Raw genomic sequence first — 20,676 nt, forward strand, 5'->3', positions numbered from 1 at the left:
GCAGTTCATCAAAAACAAGTCGCATATGTTTGGAAATGTGAACAACAACGCAAAAAAAAATAAATCGGATTTCACAAAAAATCGGAATTGAGCATTAATGCCTGCAGTGTGAACGTAGCCTAATATTCCCTTCAAAATCACTCATACATAGCCTTCTAAAAGTATAAACACCCCTACTCACTTTTTCTCTCAATATAACTACAAATCTGTATTTATTTTATGTTATCCGTGCATAAAGTTTTAAGAAAGGATATTATTTACCACTTGATCTGAATCATGTTTAGTAAACTGATAATGATAAACATGAAGTTAGATGTGTTTCAGTCTTGGTTCATCATTTGAAATCCTAATCAAATAGAAGTTTGTGTTTTTTATGTAAGAACATGTAGAAATGATCCAGGGTCGCTGTAACCTGAGCAGTTATGGAGTTTCTTTAATCTCTACAGTCTTCAGTCTGTACTGTTGGGTTTAAATACGATTATAACTCTGCTTGTCAATAGCTACAGCCCAACAGCGCTTCTGGCAGCGGCGCTCTGGAACACGACCCTTCGTCAATCTACCTGCGTGTCCCCGTGGGCGAGGCCATCCCAGGGCCTCTTCCTCTGGGCGTGTCGGTTATCGATGCTTCTGTTGCTCTGTTCGGGGTGGTTTTCCCCCATGTTTCCTTCAAACACAGGTGAACAGTTTACCTGTCACAGTAAAGTACATGAACTTTTCATGAAGTCGGCTTTTTTTAGTATTTCACCTTTTTTTGTTTTGTTTTTTTACCAGTTTCTTTGCTCTATGTGTCTCAGGCTACAGATGTTAGATCACTTTGCAGAGTGTATAAAGCAAGCCAAAGGAGTTCGACAGCAGGCGGTCCAGCTGAACATATTTACTGCAGTGCTGAGTGCCCTCAAGGTAAGAAACCGGTGATGCTTCCTCTCCAAACGGGATCATTGATTATATTTTGAAATGTGTCGCTGATTGAAGGGTTTGGCGGAGAACAAGAGCACTTTGGGTCCAGAGGAGGTGCGCAAGTCGGCCCTGGCCTTAGTGATGGGAGCTCTGGACAACCCTAATCCCATTTTGCGCTGTGCTGCTGGGGAGGCCTTGGGTAGGATGGCTCAGGTGGTGGGAGAGGCCACTTTCATCGGCAGAATGGCACAAACTAGCTTTGATAAGTAAGCATAGCATGTTTTAAGTTTTTTTGTAGAGAATTTATAAATGTGAATAAACATATTTCCTCTGGATTATAAATCTTTAGAAATGTCTCTTGTTGATGAAAGCTATCAATTTTTTCTTGTCTTTCACGATGGGACTGAAGGCTGAAGTCGGCTCGGGACGTAGTTTCAAGGACAGGCCATTCATTGGCACTCGGCTGCCTCCATCGATACGTGGGAGGGATCGGCTCTGGTCAGCACCTCAAGACCAGCGTCAGCATCCTGTTGGCCCTCGCTCAGGATGGATCTTCTCATGAAGTTCAGGTATCGTATAGCGACTTTTAAAATCAACATATACATTTTTATTTTTTATAACTACACACATTTGTTTCCTGTTCATCTCTATTATCAGACCTGGGCTCTTCACTCTCTGGCTCTGATTGTGGATTCAAGCGGCCCCATGTACCGAGGTTATGTGGAGCCTACGCTCTCCCTGGTGCTCACTTTGCTCCTAACCGTGCCGCCATCTCACACAGAGGTTCACCAGTGTTTGGGCCGCTGCCTGGGAGCTCTTATTACCACAGTTGGACCAGAACTTCAGGGTAAGTTTGGGTGATGAGGCTTTTCTATGTTGCTTTAGAACACCTGCTTTCTTTCATAGTTGGGTCTTATTTGCCAGCAGGTGGCAGTAACAGATATTTCTAACAGGCCAACAGTCTAAACTTACCTCTTGAAAATAAAAAGCTTTTTATGGGGTTTTACACACATTTTATCTGGATAAAAAACATTTGGATAGTTTGGACAGATGGAAAGAGACTTTCTCCATACTTGTAACCTTAAAAAGCAATTATTCCAACACCAGTGAATGTATTCAGGAAGATGTTACGGGTTAGTTTGTCCTTCTTTCCTCCTCATACTTCCATTTTCTACTCCTGCTTGTCAGTTCAACCTTTACCACTCCATATCTTTAAATAAATTACTTTACATGTATGCACCTATGGTATAATTGTGCATCAGTTTGTTCTGTATAGTTGGATGTTCTTATTAGTTGTAGACATTAAGATTAGGAAAAATGTTCAAACTGCTTCATATTTAACTTGATTGTAGAGAATTATTATTTTATGCTTTTATTTTTCCATTTTAATTCCCATTTGGACTCACTGAGACATAGCAGATAATATCTCTAGTCAAACCAGTCATGTCTAAATGACCTTCTACTGGTTGATTTTAATCTATTTGACTTCCCAATCGGGGGTTGATTGGGAAGTGTTAGAAAGTGGCTTTTACATTTCATTTGCCCAGGAAATTACTTGCCCAGTATAATGTTTGATAAATATAGTTCCTAATATTCATTTTTGTATATATTAATGAAACATGTTTGTTTTTTAAATGTTTTTTTTATAATTCAGTAAGTTTCCAGGTTCCTGGTGTGTATATGCATGCGTCAGATAATGAACTCAAGCCTACATTACCATGTTAACATGCTTTTCAATCCTTCCTGCTCATTCTTTTCATATTAACTTTGCTTTAAACTGTTGTGTGCTTGGAAAAATATAAATCGTAATGTTAAAAATCTAAAAAACTTGACAGGTTAAAAACTTACATTACTACTAGTCACCAATTTAACATGTTTAGCTTTATAACATTTAAATGCACCACTCCAATGTCTAAGAGAAAAAATTTTTATGAACATTTTTTAATGTATGACCACTGTACAGAAGGCTTTCATATGATAGAAATATTTACACTGTGCGCATACAATTATTATTATTTTCCTAATCCCTGACTGATCATTTTTAATCTAGCGTGTATTATAGTATAGATTAAATTCATCATCCAGCTGCTACTCTACAGAATTCTCTCCCCAAGAGCTGAATGACGCCATCTAGCGGAAAATCACACGGCTTTTTCAAATCACGTGAGAATGTGTACAAAATAGAGACTGACACGGGAGTGGGTTTTCACTCCTGTCCTGTCCCACTCCCACAGAAAAAAATGGTGTCCCGTCCCGATCCCGGGCCAGAGTAGAAATCTAAATCCTGTCCCGTCCCACTCCTGGTGAAATTACTCCCACTCCCATCCCGCTCCCATTCAGAATGACTCCCGCTCCTGCACCACTCCCATTCTCTGTTGTTTTTGAGCGCGGGTGAAAAACTCTGAGCGGAAGTTACTATTGGTTTGCTCCCGCTCCCGTCTGCTCCCGTTAATGTTTAATCCTGTACCGTCCCAATCCTGTGATCGTTACTAATACTGATTCCCATCCCACGGGAATCCCGTGACCCATGGGATTCCCGAAAAAATGTCAGTCTCTAGTACAAAACAACAAAAATGGCGCTGGCAACGCTTGTGGGTCGTTTTCAGAGAATGTCGGTGATTTTAAAGTAATTTTGAGTGATAAATAATTTTTTTTTGCGATCATTACACTTGCCCGTTGGGCAAATGCAATGAAATTTGTACTCTCCCGACAATAAAAACTACTTGCCCCGGGCGATCGGGCGATGGTTAACATCGAGCCCTGCCAATGTATAAAACATCTAGAATGACTTTATAACTTTCCAAATTGTAAACATGGCTTCAGGGTTTGAACCACTAAAGTATTTATCATCTTAAAAATATAACTAATGTAAGGAACTTTTAATTAAACTAAGATGAAAAAAAAAAAAAAAAAGATTTATTAGTCCTTGCTCCAACATTTGCATTTTTTATTTTTACGTCTGTTTGTTAAAATCAGCTTCTATGTGTTTTTTTTCCTAGGAAATGGAGCAACTATTTCCACCATCCGCTCATCCTGTCTGGTCGGTTGCGCCATAATGCAGGACCACTCTGACTCCCTGGTCCAGGCAGCTGCCATCTCCTGTTTGCAGCAGCTGCACATGTTTGCTCCTCGACATGTGAACCTGTCCAGCCTGGTGCCCTGTCTCTGTGTAAGGGAGACACAAGTTCTATTTCATCCCTACTGACCGCCAGAGGCGGTGCTTCAAGCACTGAATGATCATTCATGCGCATGCGCAGGTCGAGTATTAATGACAACAAAGTCAGCTGTGACCTGCCGGGGACCCACGTGACTCTATATAGTCACGTGGCACCCGGCAATCAATCCCTTTTGTTCTTCTCGCGCGCAGGTGTGTTGAGTACAGGAGTGTGGTCGTGTGAAGCTGCTTGCTTCTGTGTATACCACTAGTTTCCTGGCTGCTTGTTGCTGGTAGCCCCGTGACCGGGTTTGGTCGGAGCTGCGGGTAAGTCTCGCCCTCCAGGGGCTGCACAAGCTGCTCTCACCTTACCAGATCTGCGGTGACTGGTAAGTTTTCGTTCTTTTCTCAGCAGTGGTTTACTGTTCGCTTTGATTTGCCACGTTAATTTTGTGGCTCTTTTGACTCACGGTAGCGTTTCTGCTGATGACGCTTGCCCCAACTGTCGCGTCATGCCCCGGTCGGTCAGACTGGATCGGTTGGCTGCACTGGAGCAGCCTACCGACTGGGCGGGCGCTTCGCCGCGTGCTCGTTTGCCGATGGAGAAAGCGGTGTGCAAACGTTCTACTGGGGCTGCACCTTCGGTACCGACAAACCGTGCTAGACGGACCGATGCAGGGAGGTTGTCCACGAAAGTGGATCATCTCACTGCTGAGCTGGCCCAAATGAAAGCCCTCCTCCAGTCCTTTCAGACTGCTGGTGATCGTGGCACGGCTCTCCCTACCGAGCAGGATGAAACGTCAGTCAATGACGACGATGCTGTTTCCGTGGCGGCCTCTGGCACCCATTTCTGTGAGGACCTTCCGCACTGCAAAAAAACATCTCGAAATAGGTAAAAACTGTCTTAAATTAAGTGTATTTACCCTTAATTTGAGTAGGTAAATAAGATGATCTGCCAATGGAATGAGTATTTTTACTCCTAAAATAAGATAATTAGATAATATACGCTTAAAATAAGACAAAGCAATTGTTTTGTTCTTATTTTAAATGTAAATTGTCTTGTTCCATTGGCAAAGTGTCTCACTTACCACCTCAATTCAAGAAAAAATGCACTTGATTTGAGCAAAAATGACTTATTTAGATTTCCATTTTTTGCAGTGCGGAGCTGGGCTCCGGGGCCTCTGGGTCGGACTCCATTGCCTCTCAGGAGGATACGGGGGAGTCTGTGACATCCGCTATTCGAACGGCTCTTGCCCGTTTACAAATTAGTGTTCCTCAGGCCCAGCCTGCGGCCTCCAGCGCCTTCTTTAGGCGCAGTAGGTCAGAGACTGCCTTTGTGGTTCCTCCCTCGGCGGAGTATGTGCGGGAACTGCATGCTTGCTGGTCAGACACCAAGGCGTTTTCACGTCTGACGACGGATGGCAGGGTCCTGGCAGCTATGCAGGAGGCACCCAAGGTTGGCTTGGGGCAGATGCCAGCGGTGGAACCGGGCATTGCCTCTCTTATAATCGCGCCTGATGAGGCCTTGCGGCCCAATGCCCGTTGTCCGCGTCCTCAGTGCCGTATTACCGACGACCTTCTCTGCAAGGCCTATGACTCTGGGGCCCGCATGGGCCGGATTGGGAACTCTCTCTCCCATCTTATGCTGGCCCTGTCTTCCTCCTTGGAATCTGTTCCGCTGGATCATGCCACGCAAGGCCTGGTTGATGCATCTCTGGAGGCCTTTGCTCTTATGACGAGGGAACTTGGACGCACACTCTCCACACTGGTTCATGCTCGCCGCCAGGTCTGGTTGGCGCAGTCACCACTAACTGAGCCTTGTAGGAGGACCCTCCGGGCCCTGCCTGTGGTCCCGGGGGAGCTTTTTGGTTCTGCGGCACTGGACGCCTTGGACCGTACGGCTCAGGCCTCTAGAACGAGGCAACAGCTGGCAGGGCTTCACAGACGTGATCGCCAGCCAGTAAGCACCTGGGCAGCTGCGGGTCCTTCACGGAGGTCCTTAGTGCCTTCTCCTTCTCCCACTGAGCCCCAGGGTCTGTTACCAGGTCAGAGATCGGTCCAGAGACCTGCTCTAGATCGGAGGAACAGAGCTCGAGACCAGGCTGGAACAAGGTCCTTTCATCCCTTTCGGGCCGCGCAGTCTGGCCGGCGCCCTCCTGGGCCTTCGAAGGGCCGGGGGACCCGCAGATGATGCCTTAGGGCCGGCGGTCGGTTATTTTTCCCCGGAACAGCTCAGCTTCTGGGCTGCCCACACCCCGGACTTGTGGGTGTTGTCCACCCTGTCCCGGGGGTACCGTCTTCAATTCCGCCGCCGGCCACCTATCCCTGGCTGGGTCAGGATGACTGTGATCCACGACCCGGTGAAGGCACAGGCACTGAACCAAGAAATCTGCACCTTGCTGGCCAAGGGTGCTATAGTGCCTGTGGACCCCCTGCTGGATCCAGGGGGCTTTTATTCCACGTATTTTCTGGTTCCGAAGAAGACCGGGGGCCTGCGTCCAGTCTTGGACCTCAGGGGCCTGAATGTGTACTTGAAGGCCATGCCCTTTCATATGCTGACCACCAGGGAAGTGTTGCAGGCGATTTCCCCGGGCGATTGGTTCACTTCCATAGATCTCAGGGATGCTTATTTTCACGTTCCGATCGCTCCGCCCCATTGGCGGTTTCTTCGTTTTGCTTTTCAAGGGAGACATTTCCAGTTCAGGGTCCTCCCGTTCGGACTTTCACTGTCCCCCAGGGTGTTCACCCGATGTGTTGCAGCGGCTCTCTCTCCTCTGCAGGCACAGGGATTGAGGATCCTCCCATATCTGGACGACTGGCTCATTTGTGCTGCGACGTGGGACCAGGCGGTTCGAGATACTCGGTTAGTGCTCCATCATGTGGGATGCTTGGGCTTGCAGGTGAACATGGAGAAAAGCAGTCTGACTCCCTCACAGGAGACTGTCTTCCTGGGCATTGCCATGGATTCCATCTCAATGACTGCTTGCCCGTCACCCCAGCGGGTGGACGGTATATTGAGCGTGCTCCCGGAATTCAGGCGCGGCATGGCGCTGCCTCTTGTGCGGTATCTTCGACTCTTGGGCATGCTTACAGCTGCGTCCGCCGTAGTGCCCTTGGAGCTGCTGTCATTGCGGCCCCTCCAGATGTGGTTGAACAGCTTGAATCTGGATCCCACACGGAACACTCATCGTCTCCGAAGACTTCGGGTGGGGCCTCAGTGTCTTCAGTCTCTGTGCAAATGGAGGGTGAGGTTGTTTATGACCACAGGGGTCCCGCTCGGTTCCCTCCCGTGTCGTCGGGAAGTTGTGTTTACAGATGCATCCTCCACGGGCTGGGGTGCAACCTGGCGGGGTCAAATGGCACAGGGGACATGGTCCCAGCGGCAGGGCAGGGAACACATCAATGTCCTGGAGTTACAGGCTGTACTTCTGGCTCTTCAGAGCTTTCTTCCGGGCTTGCGGGGGAAGCACGTGCTGGTGAGGTCAGACAACACCACAGTGGTCTTTCACATCAACCACCAGGGGGGAACGAGGTCAAGGAAACTGTTGTGCTTGACTCGACGGCTTCTGACCTGGGCAGCTCCACGCATAGCCAGCCTCAGAGCAGCCTACATCCCAGGGCCGGAGAACGTGCCAGCAGATTTTCTATCCCGTCAGAAGCCGCTTCCAGGGGAGTGGAAGCTTCACCAAGAGGTGGTGGAGTGCATCTGGAAGGTCTTTGGCAGGGCGGACGTGGACCTCTTTGCCTCAAGGGACGCATTTCATTGTCCCCTTTGGTTCTCGTTGGACAACAGCAGCCCTCTGGGCCACGATGCTCTGGCACACGACTGGCCCCGGACCCTCCTTTATGCCTTTCCGCCATTCAGCCTACTTTTTCAGACTCTCCTCAGGGTACGTCAGGAGGGGCACAGGGTCCTGCTGGTGGCCCCCTACTGGCCAGCGAGGACTTGGTTTCCTCTACTGTGCGAGCTCAGCTCCGGCTCGCCAATGCGTCTCCCCTCCAGGAGAGATCTTCTTTCCCAGATGGGGGGTCAGATCTTGCACCCCGAACCGGACCGGCTCCAGCTCTGGATTTGGCCCCTGCAAGGCCGGGGTCCACCTTCTCGAGATACACTGGGTCCATAGGGCATACAATGGCTAATGCATGGGCGCCGTCCACGCGAGCTGTCTATGCTAACAAGTGGACGGTCTTTGCCACCTGGTGCCGTGATAGAGGGCAGGACCCGGTTCAGTGTTCAGTTTCTGACATACTGACCTTCCTGCAGGCATTGCTGGACCAAGGACGGTCTCCATCTACCTTAAAGGTGTATGTGGCTGCCATTTCCTGTTGGCATGTTGGGCTGAATGGTTGTTCTGTGGGCCGAGACAAGGATGTTGTACTGTTTTTTAAGAGGTGCTCGGCGTTTGCACCCACCCAACCGCCCTGTGGCACCGGCGTGGGACCTTTCTCTTGTGCTTGAGGCTCTTCGGTCCCTCCCATTTGAGCCCCTGGCGTCGGCGGACCTCAAATGGCTCTCACTGAAGACTGCGTTCCTTTTAGCTATGGTTTCCGCAAAACGTGTAGGGGAGTTACAGGCTCTCTCGATAGCCGAACCCTGCTGCCGGTGGAATCCTGATGGCTCAGGCGTTACACTGTGGGCTGACGTAGCGTTTATTCCTAAGGTATCACTGCCAGCAGGCAGCACCCAGCCTCTCCATCTTGCCCGGTTTGACTCCGGAAGTCCCTCTGAACCACTGTGTCCTGTTCGTGCCCTTGAGACATACATCAATGCCACGGCATCCTTCCGAAAGACAAATAGCCTTTTTGTTTGCTACGCTGGCTCACGGAAGGGTCAGGCACTTTCTAAGCAGCGACTTGCACACTGGGTTGTGGATTTGATCTCCAAGGCTTATGCCTTGCAGGACCGGCCACTGCCGGCGGGAGTGAAATGCCACTCTACAAGGGGCATGTCGACATCGTTTGCTGCTATGACTGGGGTGCCATTGGATGTTATATGCCGTGCGGCCTCCTGGAAATCACCTAGTACCTTTACTCGGTTCTACAGGGTGAATGTGGCTGCGCCCCATCCGCTTCAGGGAATCCTCGAGCAGCATGCCTCTACATCACATTAGGTGGGTGGTGTAGTCGTTGTTCCTTGAATGTTGCTGATTCCTCGTGACCTTGTTGATATGAGTCATCCAGTGCTTGAAGCACCGCCTCTGGCGGTCAGTAGGGATGAAATAGAACGAAAGTTACTACCGTAACTACGGTTCTATGAATCCCGGATGACCGCCAGAGTGCTTGGTCCCTCGGAATCTCTGCTTTCACGAGAAGATTGAGGGATTGATTGCCGGGTGCCACGTGACTATATAGAGTCACGTGGGTCCCCGGCAGGTCACAGCTGACTTTGTTGTCATTAATACTCGACCTGCGCATGCGCATGAATGATCATTCAGTGCTTGAAGCACCGCCTCTGGCGGTCATCCGGGATTCATAGAACCGTAGTTACGGTAGTAACTTTCGTTTTACTCCCCAGAAGGGAACAGATTGAGCTGATTTCATTTGTGATTTCTAACTTTGTTGTGTGATTTGCTGCAGGTTCACTTGTGCAGTTCTCACTTATTGCTGCGTCGTGCCGCTGTAGCGTGCCTTAGACAGCTCGCCCAGAGGGAGGCGGCGGAGGTCTGTGAGTATGCCATGAGTCTGGCAAAGAAGGCAGGAGACGGCAAAGACAACTCAGCAATCAGTGAGTATAAGTCATTAGCTTGATAAGGCCGATCCTGTTGGATGATATTGGTTCACCAAGATACTGACTCACATTGTCCTTGTGTGCGGCTCAGAACTAAACATAACAGAAACTGGTTTGGAAGGCGTTCTGTTCGGCATGCTCGACCGGGAGACCGACAGGAAGTTGTGTTCAGACATCCATGATACTCTGGGTCACATGCTGTCATCTCTTGCTGTGGAAAAGCTGTCTCATTGGCTCAAACTCTGCAAAGACGTCCTCGCAGCAACAACAGGCAAGTTTTCCCATTGGGGGGGGAAAAAAAATCACCCCAAATGATCGCCTCATGAAAATACTCTCACCCTCTTTCAGACGTGGGGGGAGCCGTGACATTTGAGATGGAGAAGGATGAGGAGGACTCAGAGAAAAAAGATGAAATGGACGACGACACCATGTTCACAGGCCTGGGAGACGATGACAAGTCCAAGCCCTCTGTGGCGCCTCGCTGGGTGACCCGGGTGTTTGCTGCAGACTGCTTGTGCCGCATCATCCTGTTATGTGAGAACGCAAACAAGGCGCACTTTGACCTGGCAACTGCACGCTCTGCACAAGCAAAGAAACCCAAAGGTATCATTATATACCATGCTCCTGGTGTATACTAGCATCCTAATCTTTTTTTCATGCATTCATATATTTCTGTTTTTGCCTGAGTAAACGGTAAAAGATCTCAGAGCCCCTGGGGAGCTCTATGGTCTACTTATAGGAAATAGCTGATCCATGTGTGTTTCCAATGAAGACTGAACAAAGGAGACGAGTCAGCAGAACTGGGAGAGTTTTTCCACTATGATAGATGAAGGAGCCTGTATTTATATTAGCGTCTCTGGAACAAGCAAACTCAGTGCAGAGCAAACGTGGAAGAGCTGCAGCGACTGGGATTTTATTGTTGCTTGTTCAATAATCAAGACGACTTGCAAAAGTATTCAAACCCCTTTAACTTTTTCACCTTTGCCATATTAAATGACTGATGTTTATGTATTTCTCCGGGAAGCTTCTTTCAGATGGACAACATTCTCTGCCTCTGCTGTCGGTGCAGCCATGAGGTCTGCTGTGCCTGTTGTGGTGTAAAGTAAAGGATGCCATCAAGTTTCCCTCATTAAGAAGGGGGACCAGATGTCTGATGAGAACTAATAATCTAGCTCACTGTGATACAACTAGCTGCACACATTTAGTGTGTTAAAATACCACTGATTATTGTGAAACAGGATTATTTTACATTAGGGGTGGAACGGTTCACAAAATCCACGGTTCGGTTCGGTTCACGGTTTCGTGGTCACGGTTTTCGGTTCGGTTCGGTATATGTTGATTGTTACACTGGAAAAAAATCGAAATTTAGATTTCGATTTTTGCATGAAATTTAAATTTCATGCAAAAATCGAAATCTAAATTTCAAAAGGACAAAAAAACATTAAAGTTTGGAGCTTCAATGTGAGAATATGTGTCAAAATGCAGCAATTGTATGAAATATTTCTCATTTAGAGCAAATCTTAAGTCTTAATCTTTAGCCTTAAAGTCAGTATTTGTTTTCTATCAACTTTGCTAACACAACTATTGCAAAACTAATACAAAAAAAAACATTTTCTTCTAATTAAAGGAACATCAGACCCTAAACAAGGACATTAAAACCTGACAGTCTCATAATATCTATTTTTCTTTGTTGATGATGACGGTTCATTTAGATCAGACTTCTGCAAACATTGCCTGTAAATTGGTTGTCACCTCTCATAGACCACTCGTTTCTTTCTCCATGTCTTTCCATTCATTAGATCTGTTGGTGCTCCATTTGTCTGACCTGATCCGTATGGCCTTTATGGCGGCTACAGACCACAGTAACCAGCTGAGGATGGCTGGTCTGCAGGCCCTGGAGGACATAATTAAAAAGTTTGCATCTGTACCAGAGCCTGAGTTCCCAGGGCACGTTATATTGGAGCAATACCAGGCTAATGTGAGTTATAAATGGTTTCAGAAGTCTTCAGTGAGTAAAATTAGAGAGAGAAAAAAAGGACTTAATGGAAATTTTATGCACTTAGGTTGGAGCTGCCCTCAGACCTGCATTTTCTCCTGATACACCATCTGATATCACAGCTAAGGCATGCCAGGTAAACTGCTCTGTTCAGCGATATTTCTTTTCTTTTTGTGTGTGTTATTTCTTTTTATAACCCTTACTAAAGCTCTGTACTTTAGAAGTCGTCTCACTGGGCCCTCAAGGGGATTGCAGCCACTTCAAAGATATTTACAGATTAGTTTACTGTGTTTTATGAGATTTATGAGATCTAAATTTGAGGCCTCCTTCTTTAAATGTTCCAATTTTTCCAGTTTATTTCTGTTTTGTTTTGAGCTTTGAAAAGAACTTTGTGCTTCAGAGTCTATAGAAATATAAAGACGAAGTTAAAGAAATGCTCACAAAAAAGAACTGCATGCACATGTTTCATAAATAAATAGATTTATCGTAAAAGTGTTGACTAATCCACACTGGGTCAAATTTGTACATGTAAGTTCAACACATGAATGCATCCCTACAAGAATGAAACTGTCCTTTAGAGAGCTACACCTGAACCCAGCACAGTCTTTCAGCCATGGTTGAACTAAAGCTAAGTTTTTACCAGGAAATTTACCCACTTAAGTACCTCGTTTTGTATCGATGCATCGATCCAACAGCCGATGATCCGATGCATCGACACGTCCGCAAGAGAATCGATTCATGTTTTTTTTTTCCTCCGGTCTATTTTTATCCATTTGCTCCTGGGCATAATTCTCCCTCCCGTGCTGCGGTGGCGCTAAACCTATTTTCCCCTCCTACCTCGCTTCCTGGTTATACTCTTACAGCAGTGTGCTGCAGTGAGCTTGACACAGACATTTTTAAATTATGCTTAATATTGAAGCGTGGTCTGTGCTACACACTGTGGGTCTAGATACGGCCGAGGCGGCGAGGAAGTGGGGGCGAGTTTAGTCCGACGATGGAGGGACATGAGGGCCAAAAAGAGCGGAGATCCAGGTGGAAAAAGGGTCCCAGGGTTTTCGCACACCTCGCTCTTCTAGCGGGTCGAACTTCACAAGTTGTTTTCCGCAATTTCGTCATAAAAACAAAACAAGCTGTCCTCCTGTCTGCGGCACTGTCTGCGGTCAGCTACAATTTGGGAGAGGAGCACCGGAGCGTCTGCGGAGGGGGCGGGGACGTCTGGAGCCGAGGTATTGCATTGCACTCATTGCACTGATTTTGTGCAGTATTTTAAGATGCAAGGCCTTTCAGAATCTATAACGCAGGGGTATTATTATTTTTCAGTGAATGAGGTTTTAATAGGAATAGGTAGAGTACAACTTTTCTGTTGTTATTTGCTGTTGTTTCTCAAAAAATTGCATAACGATATTACAGCTTTCATTGGTTTATTTCAAATTTGAAACATTGTCTAGCCTGTAAGCTGTATAAAAAAAAAAAAAAAGAACCAATGAATCGAATCATATCGTGGTGTTTTTTTGAGTATTGAAAGTAATCGAATCGTTGGGTCAGGAAACCGATACTGAATCGAATCGCCAAAACTCCACCAAATCTATGTAGGGATGTTTGTCAAAATTCAGGGTTTCCGCGGGTCATTAAAAATCATTAAACTATTACTCTTAAGGTCTTAATTTGCATTATAATTAATTAAATTATTCAATTATCCTGGTATTTAAAATTATTTATTTAAAAAAAATATACGATCTAAAAAAAAAAAATTCGACAGATGTATTATATCGTGATATATTTGCGCGGACCTGCTTCCGGTTGATCGTAAAGCCGTCGATCGGAAAAGAAGCTCGAGGCGCAGAGAAAGCTGGAGAATGGGGGGAAAATGCAAATTTCAAGAAAATGGGCTGAAAAATGAGGAACTCTGGACATGGCTGCAGCCTGTCGACGGTAAAGATGACGAAGGATTTTGTTATATATTGTTGATGGCATTGAAATTATTTCTAAGAGCATTAAAAAAGCATTTAAAAGCATTAGAGTTACTCATTCCTGTGTAAACCCTGACATTTTTGTACTTATGTTAAATTTGACACTTTTTTGATTAGGTAGACTCGAAAATAAATTCAAACCCATTCCTAGCTGTGCTCCTTACAATTCAAATAAAATGAACAAAATTGCTATGGCACCTTGATGCAGACTTTATTCTTTATCCTTTGCTGTCATTGTTCGAAGACTTATCAAGACTAACGCCTGTTTTCTGTTTGTGTTTAAAGGTGTGTAGTACTTGGATTGGTAGTGGCGTAGTCAGCGACCTCAACGACCTGCGGAGAGTCCACAACCTGTTGGTTTCATCTCTAGACAAGGTGCAGTCTGGGAGGAGCTCCTCCAGTCAGCTGTACAGTGAGAGCGCCACCACCATGGAGAAACTGGCAGTGCTAAAAGCCTGGGCTGAGGTGGGGTGGAAGATTTTAATATTTGATCATTTTTACGCCAAACATAATCTGATCCTGCTGGCCGTCTGTTTTGGACAGGTTTACGTGGTGGCGATGAAAATCAAGAAGGAGGCAGAGGCTAAACCTGCCAAACCAGTTGGAAGAGGAGATGAAGATGAGGATGAGGATGATTTGGGTGCAGATGTGCTTCCTCCAGACAGCTTGATCACCTTAGTGCAGCCAGAGCTGCCGTCTCTGAGCAGACTGTGGCTGGCCATGCTGCGGGACTACGCTCTGCTCACTCTGCCTGCTGAGTTCTCCAGTCAGCTGCCTCCTGATGGTACAGGACCAAGTATTTTCTACAAAATTGTTTCCTTTTTTTTTTAAAAACTTCTGTTTTTCTGGAAGATTTCAGGTTTGTTTGAATGGTTTTATATTTAATATAGTGATGCGCAAAGTAATCCTAAAGCTTCATGTAGAGAAATATCACCGCCAAGTTTGCATAATAAAGGCCCTTTCTAGTCAGCAAGTTAGAATATCAATAGTAAAGTCATTTTTTTCAGTAATTTAGAATGTAAAACTAATTCAACATAGATTCATGTGTTAAGGATTATGGGTTAAGGCCAAACTAACTCCCTAAATTAGGTAAAAGTGTGGCAGAAAATGGTGCATAATCGACAGATTCTTCTTCGGGGTTCTCAGTTTTAAAAAGTCTAATTAAAAAAGCATAACATGAACAAATACATATAGAAAAAGAAAAGTGTGCAAAAATATATATATATATTTTTAACAAAAGATAGAGAGAACCAGTTATTTTTAAAATGGGATCATCACATAAATTAATTATGTTGGTTTTGTAAAAAGCTAAAATCTGTAGTTGGCCGGTTTAAGAAACACTTTCCATTTAATGCGTGTTTTTTTTTTTTCTCAGGTGGAGCATTTTATACCCCAGAGACGATAGATACCGCAAGACTCCACTACCGTAGCTCATGGGCCCCTGTGCTGCACGCTGTGGCCCTCTGGTTGAACATCACAGGCTTTGGAGCTCATGATAATCAAGAGGATGTCTCATCAACTCCCACCAAAGGTCCAGGCGCTCCTCAAGGAGGCTCTTCTGTGAGCAAACCTTCGGAGGAGTCGGTCAAAGACAGAATGCATCTTATGCTTGGTAAGGAATCTTGGAGCCTCTAGCAATACTCTCTGCTATATTTATCTATTTTCTTTGCAGCTAAATTCTAGATATTAAATGAAAAGATGAAAAGAACTCTTAACATCTCTCTCAGGTGTCAGCATAGAGTTTCTGTGCTTCCCCCGACCTGAAGAGCCCATAGAACACGTGATGTCCTGCCTGCAGGCTCTGTCCACTCTGCTAGAAACCCCTTCTGCTAAGATGCATATGGCAGAAGACCAGGTATGGAAGAACCTTAAATTGGAACATTTCTGTACTAATATTTTGCAGTGAAATGATATAATTTGCATCAATCTATTAAACTTTAGGAACCTTCTTTCTTGTTTAAAGTATACATTATATGAATATTTTTAGATTAGATTAGATTAAACTTTATTGTCATTACACAGGTACAGGTACAAGGCAACAAAATGCAGTTTAGGTCTAACCAGAAGTGCAAAAGCAGCAAGTGCAGGATAAAAAATGGTTCTATAAATACAGGACGTGGGTATTTCTACTGAATGAGTATAGAGATGAATACTATTATAAATAATGAATATAATATATAGATAACTAGTGTTATGAACTAAATTTACAGCTGGATATGTACCGAATATAATATACAGGTGGATATTACTATTAAAAAAAAGGTTTTTACAGTTATGTACAATAGCATAATATACAGATGGGTTTTACTATAAAATTAATAAGTAGAGTTTGGCCAGAAGCTATCTAAATTAAAGTGCAGTGGAAGGTAATTGCATTTTCTATATATATGTGTGAAATGAGAGGAAAGTGGGAAATGTATAAAGTTTTCTAGAAATAAAAATCAGAAAGCAAAAATTTTGGATTTGTACATGAAGAGGGTCTATTCCTGTTTGAAAAATAATGTCAGTCTAACAGGATGGAATCCAGGAGAGAATCTGTCAGCATCAACGGAAATCAAGCTTTTCTGGCCAAGTTTGAGCAAAGAGCCTGAATGTTATGCTGCATCTTTTCAGCCTACAGATATTTCATAATTAATTATATTAAACACACCGAGGTATCCTGATTTAAACATTTCATTGTGTCTCTAGTTGTATGTGGTCCTGCTGGAAGGGAAATCTTCCCAATCCCAAGTCTTGCAGGTTTTGATAGGGCTGCCCTGTATTTAGCTCTGTTTATTTATGCTTTTTTTCTGCTCCTCCATTAAGACCATATTTGTAAAGTTTTAAAGTTTCTCCAAAGTTCATGTGGTTGGCCTGTATTTAATTTAGGAGTATTAGAGTAATGCTGGCTTGATCACATATGATGGTTTTAGTTCATCTTTATGAAAATAAGATGGTTTACAGTTTGTCAGATGAAGGGATTTACATTTGTTACATTTTAAACTGATATTTCTGATCAACCGTTTCCTCGACCCTAATGTAGCTACTAGCAGTGGAGCTCCTGAATGTGCTCCATAGGCTACTGCTGACAAGGGATCCACCTGGAGTCCAGCTTCAGGTCACCGCTGTTGTCCAGGAGATCATCAGAGCTGCACAAGATCATCTGCAGCAGCGAAGGGACACCAGAGGTTAGGAATGTTATGCTTACAGCTAAGAACGGACGTGTTCTGTCTGCCGATGTCTGAAGCGTCTCTTGGGTTTGATGTAGGGAAAGAAGAGGAAGGTGAGAAAGATTCTCCAACCAGCCTGGGAGAAGGCGGGGACACAGGGGAGCTCTTACCTGGAAAGTCGCTTGTTTACGCCGCCATGGAGCTGCTAGTGTTCATTCTGGTGCGCCACCTACCGCAGCTTAATTCTCGGGTGAAGGAGTCCCCCAGTCATGCTCCTCTGAGACCTCAGAGACTGCCGGATGAAAGCGCTCGCCTGGTGGCAAACACAGTCTCTATCCTGGCCGAGCTGCCTTCGCTGTGCTCTCCTGCTGGTGAGGCCAGAGGCAAACAACAAGCTGAAATGAATCCAACCAAAATCCATCCTAAATTATTCTTTTTGTCTTGACAGGAGCAACAACCATTCTTCCTACAGTGCTTTTCCTAATCACTGGGGTATTGAAGGAAACTGCAATTAAAGCTGCTGACAACTCTGTGCCTGTTCCTGTAGCAGCTGCTCTGCAGAGCATTAAGACCATCATCACCTCACCCCTGGCCCGACAGGAGAGCATCCAGACCCAGTGGACCACCCTGGTTAGGAGCAGCCTTGCATCAGTGCTGGAGTACTCGCAGCCAGGTAAAGCAAAAACGCATATTTAAATAAAAAAATGGATCTCAGTTTTATTCTTTCTAATCATAAAAGTAAAGTTATGAAGCAACTTCACAAACAGAATTACACCATGCGTTTTATTTTTATAGATGAGTCCAGACCTGACATGGATGAGGTCAGTATGTTGACAGCAATAACTCTCTTCCTGCTGTCAGCCAGTAGTGAGCTTGTAGGAGTGATCGTCCTGCAGAACGGCTGCATGGATCGCTTCCGAAACGCCCTCAACTCTAGTGATCCCTGGGTAAGAAAATACAAACACACACAGGAGGGACAATATTTTCTCATTTTGAATTTAAAGGCCCCAAACTATAAAAGTATCAACAATGAGGCTCCCAGAGCATGTTTTTTTTCTGTTTGTGCAGGAAATTCCTCTCAGATTAGGCAGACAGCCAACACAAAAAATCTCCTTATTCAGCCCTCCTCTGGATGAGCTGTTTTGGAGTGAATTAATTTAACATAAGCATTATTTTTTCAGAAAATAGAGATTTGTAAAGTATGGTTTGCATTTGATTCCGCTAGGTTGCAGCTGCAGTTTTGTTGGAGGATGTTTCTTCCAGCATCGAACACCCAGAGACAGAAACTGTCATCCATCCTTCTTTGCAAAATGGCTAAAACTTGTTTGGGTTGGATGGAGAATTAATGTTCAGTCTCAGTTTTTATATAACAGGGTTACCGCGGGTCCTTAAAAAGTCTTAAAAGGCATTGAATTCTTCAAAATAAAACTAAGGCCTTAATTGGTATTAAAATGTCTTAAATCAGTCTTATTTTTTTAAAACATCATAAATAAGATTATTTTTATTACAATTTATTTTTGTAATCAAAATAAAACATTAAAATAAAATAAAAAACATTTTTTATTTAAAAGAAAATAACGGCTCTCCGTTATTGGTTCCGTCCCGATAGCAGAACCAATAAAAGCGTTGTTGTGGCCGGGACATTTGGGAGATGCACCATTAACTTTTTATCTGGAAAATATGAACAAGTGTAAATGTAACGAAAATTGGCTCCAGCCAAGAGTTTTCTCCATGGCTAAAACCAGGGAACATACATGAGGCTCAGTGTATTTTGAGCATGAAGCGATTCAAGCTCTGAACGATGGGAATTAAGGCAGTGGAGTCGCACATGCGAAGCACGAAACACAAAGTGTCAAAATCGAGTTACCGCGAAACAGCCGGTATTTCTCAGTTTTGTTCCACCCTTGTCTCTGCAACGCCTCCACTTATCACCAAATCAAACATACCAAGAAAACCATACAAAGAAAAATAGCTGCAAAAAAGACTTAGCACTGGTTATGCTGTGGCTTTAAAACTGATTTGTTTTGTTCCCTGCTAAAACAAAGTTTGTGAATTCAGTTAAATAATTGTTAAAATATATCTGTCATTTGTGTGTTTTTAGCTTTCTTCCTGTATGGGAAGCTTTTAAAAATTTGAAACATTAGTGCAGTGGTTTATGTTAAAATAGACCTTTGTTTCTTTTGAATTTGGTCTTAAATTTGTTTCTTTTGAATTTGGTCTTAAATTTTTATTTCAAGTGGCATTAAAAAGTCTTAAAAAGTCTTATGCTGTAGGAACCCTGTAGAACCTATAAAATGTATTCTTCCTGAATTGTCCAGTTTTATAAACAATCCATCTAAACATCAACTCTAACTTCACATTAAAATTTGTTATGTTCAGTGGTTCTTGGGATGCATTTTTTTCACTAATATTCTTTAACAAATATCTTACTCTGTACAAAACAGCTAACTACACACAGGTGGACTACATTTACTTATTAGTTGACGTCTGAGGGAATTTAGTTGCAGGATATTAGATTAGATTAACAGAATCACACCTTTAGCATTTTATTTATAAAATTCTAATGGATTCTAATGCAAATTTCAAATAAAATATGCATAGTTTTGTTCTAACCTAAAAAAAAAAAAAAGGTTTGAATACTTTCCATATTTAATCCCACCAAGTAGACACAAATTACACTTTTGTTTCCTCAGGTTCAAGCTCGGTGTTACCAGCTGCTTCTGTCAGTGTTTCAACACTCCAACCGAGCCTTGTCCACTCCTTACATCCACGCCCTCGCTCCACTCATGGTGGAGAAGCTAAAGGCGGTGGAACGCAGCCGACCGGGAACTGCTGCTGAGCTGCAGGCCGTACAGGAGGGCATCAGGGTCCTAGAGAATCTGGTCGGAATGGGGGAGGAAAAAAACAGTGAGTGCTTTTACTTAATGGACCTCTGAAGTGCTCTTCTATTGTTATGATGCCATGTTGCCTTAGCTGCAGAATTTAGAGCTCAATGCATCAGATTAAATTTAGAATCCCACCGCTATCTTAATGTCAGTTTTATTATTGATTTTACCATAACATTATATCATAGCGCACATTCTCTTTTCCTTTTAAAAATGACTCTTCACATCCAGAAGTTGTTCATATTTAGGCATTCTGTTGTTGTTTTTTGTTCTTAGGTGAGCTGAAAGATGCTAATTTTTATTTTTTTTATGTGTACACCTTTTTTTAAATATTTTTATTAATATAGTAATAACTTTGCTTGTAAAAGCAAATAATCCTAACCAAACGAACAACAAATCCATTGAACTTTATCCGAATGCTTTGGTCAATAGAGATACAAATAGAGCTTTAAACAGCAGATACTAGGATTCTGTGGTAAAACAAAGAAATGTTGGTGGAAAAGAAACAAACATCCTCTCTTCGGTTTTGTGTAGGATCTGAGGGTCTGTTTGTTTTGGAAAACTCTTGAAAACCTTGTTAGAATAGCTGCCATTTTGGAATCTTTAAGTATTAGGGTGTTGTAAATATGGGCAGATACAGTCCTAATGGTCCCATAGTGAGGAAATGTGTCCTTAGAGAGCAGCATGGTGCTTCACTGCGCAGCATTCTTTGGTGAAAGTTACCTGCTTGGGGACTTAAACTTGTTACACACTCAGCAAAAACCAAGAACTGTGTTCTTGTTTCCAAAGTGACAAGAAGAAAGAAATTGATTTTGCCTCCATATATTCATGTTTCACGAGAAGCTCAGCTGCCAAACTCATAGAAAGGCCAATACCCACAAAAGTGAACACAAGAGC

General features: G+C 44.0%; 1 protein-coding gene across 3 annotated transcripts in view; it reads left to right on the forward strand.

The window, feature by feature from the left end:
• heatr5b (HEAT repeat containing 5B) overlaps nt 1–20,676 on the forward strand; it is a 38,252-nt gene that overhangs the window by 15,836 nt on the left and 1,740 nt on the right. For all 3 annotated transcript variants that reach the window (XM_038284085.1, XM_038284087.1, XM_038284086.1), the window contains exons 16-35: nt 501–676; nt 795–900; nt 973–1,163; nt 1,307–1,466; nt 1,555–1,744; nt 3,897–4,066; nt 9,629–9,776; nt 9,871–10,050; nt 10,128–10,382; nt 11,579–11,757; nt 11,843–11,911; nt 14,031–14,210; nt 14,289–14,529; nt 15,121–15,357; nt 15,473–15,600; nt 16,768–16,912; nt 16,993–17,265; nt 17,343–17,567; nt 17,690–17,841; nt 19,588–19,801. In XM_038284085.1, the coding sequence (XP_038140013.1) occupies nt 501–676; nt 795–900; nt 973–1,163; nt 1,307–1,466; nt 1,555–1,744; nt 3,897–4,066; nt 9,629–9,776; nt 9,871–10,050; nt 10,128–10,382; nt 11,579–11,757; nt 11,843–11,911; nt 14,031–14,210; nt 14,289–14,529; nt 15,121–15,357; nt 15,473–15,600; nt 16,768–16,912; nt 16,993–17,265; nt 17,343–17,567; nt 17,690–17,841; nt 19,588–19,801 (3,619 nt within the window). The remainder of the gene's footprint in view (nt 1–500; nt 677–794; nt 901–972; nt 1,164–1,306; nt 1,467–1,554; nt 1,745–3,896; nt 4,067–9,628; nt 9,777–9,870; nt 10,051–10,127; nt 10,383–11,578; nt 11,758–11,842; nt 11,912–14,030; nt 14,211–14,288; nt 14,530–15,120; nt 15,358–15,472; nt 15,601–16,767; nt 16,913–16,992; nt 17,266–17,342; nt 17,568–17,689; nt 17,842–19,587; nt 19,802–20,676) is intronic.

This window comes from Cyprinodon tularosa, unplaced genomic scaffold, assembly GCF_016077235.1.
Source record: "Cyprinodon tularosa strain WSP-4 unplaced genomic scaffold, ASM1607723v1 ctg199, whole genome shotgun sequence".
NCBI classification, from domain to species: Eukaryota; Metazoa; Chordata; class Actinopteri; order Cyprinodontiformes; family Cyprinodontidae; genus Cyprinodon; species Cyprinodon tularosa.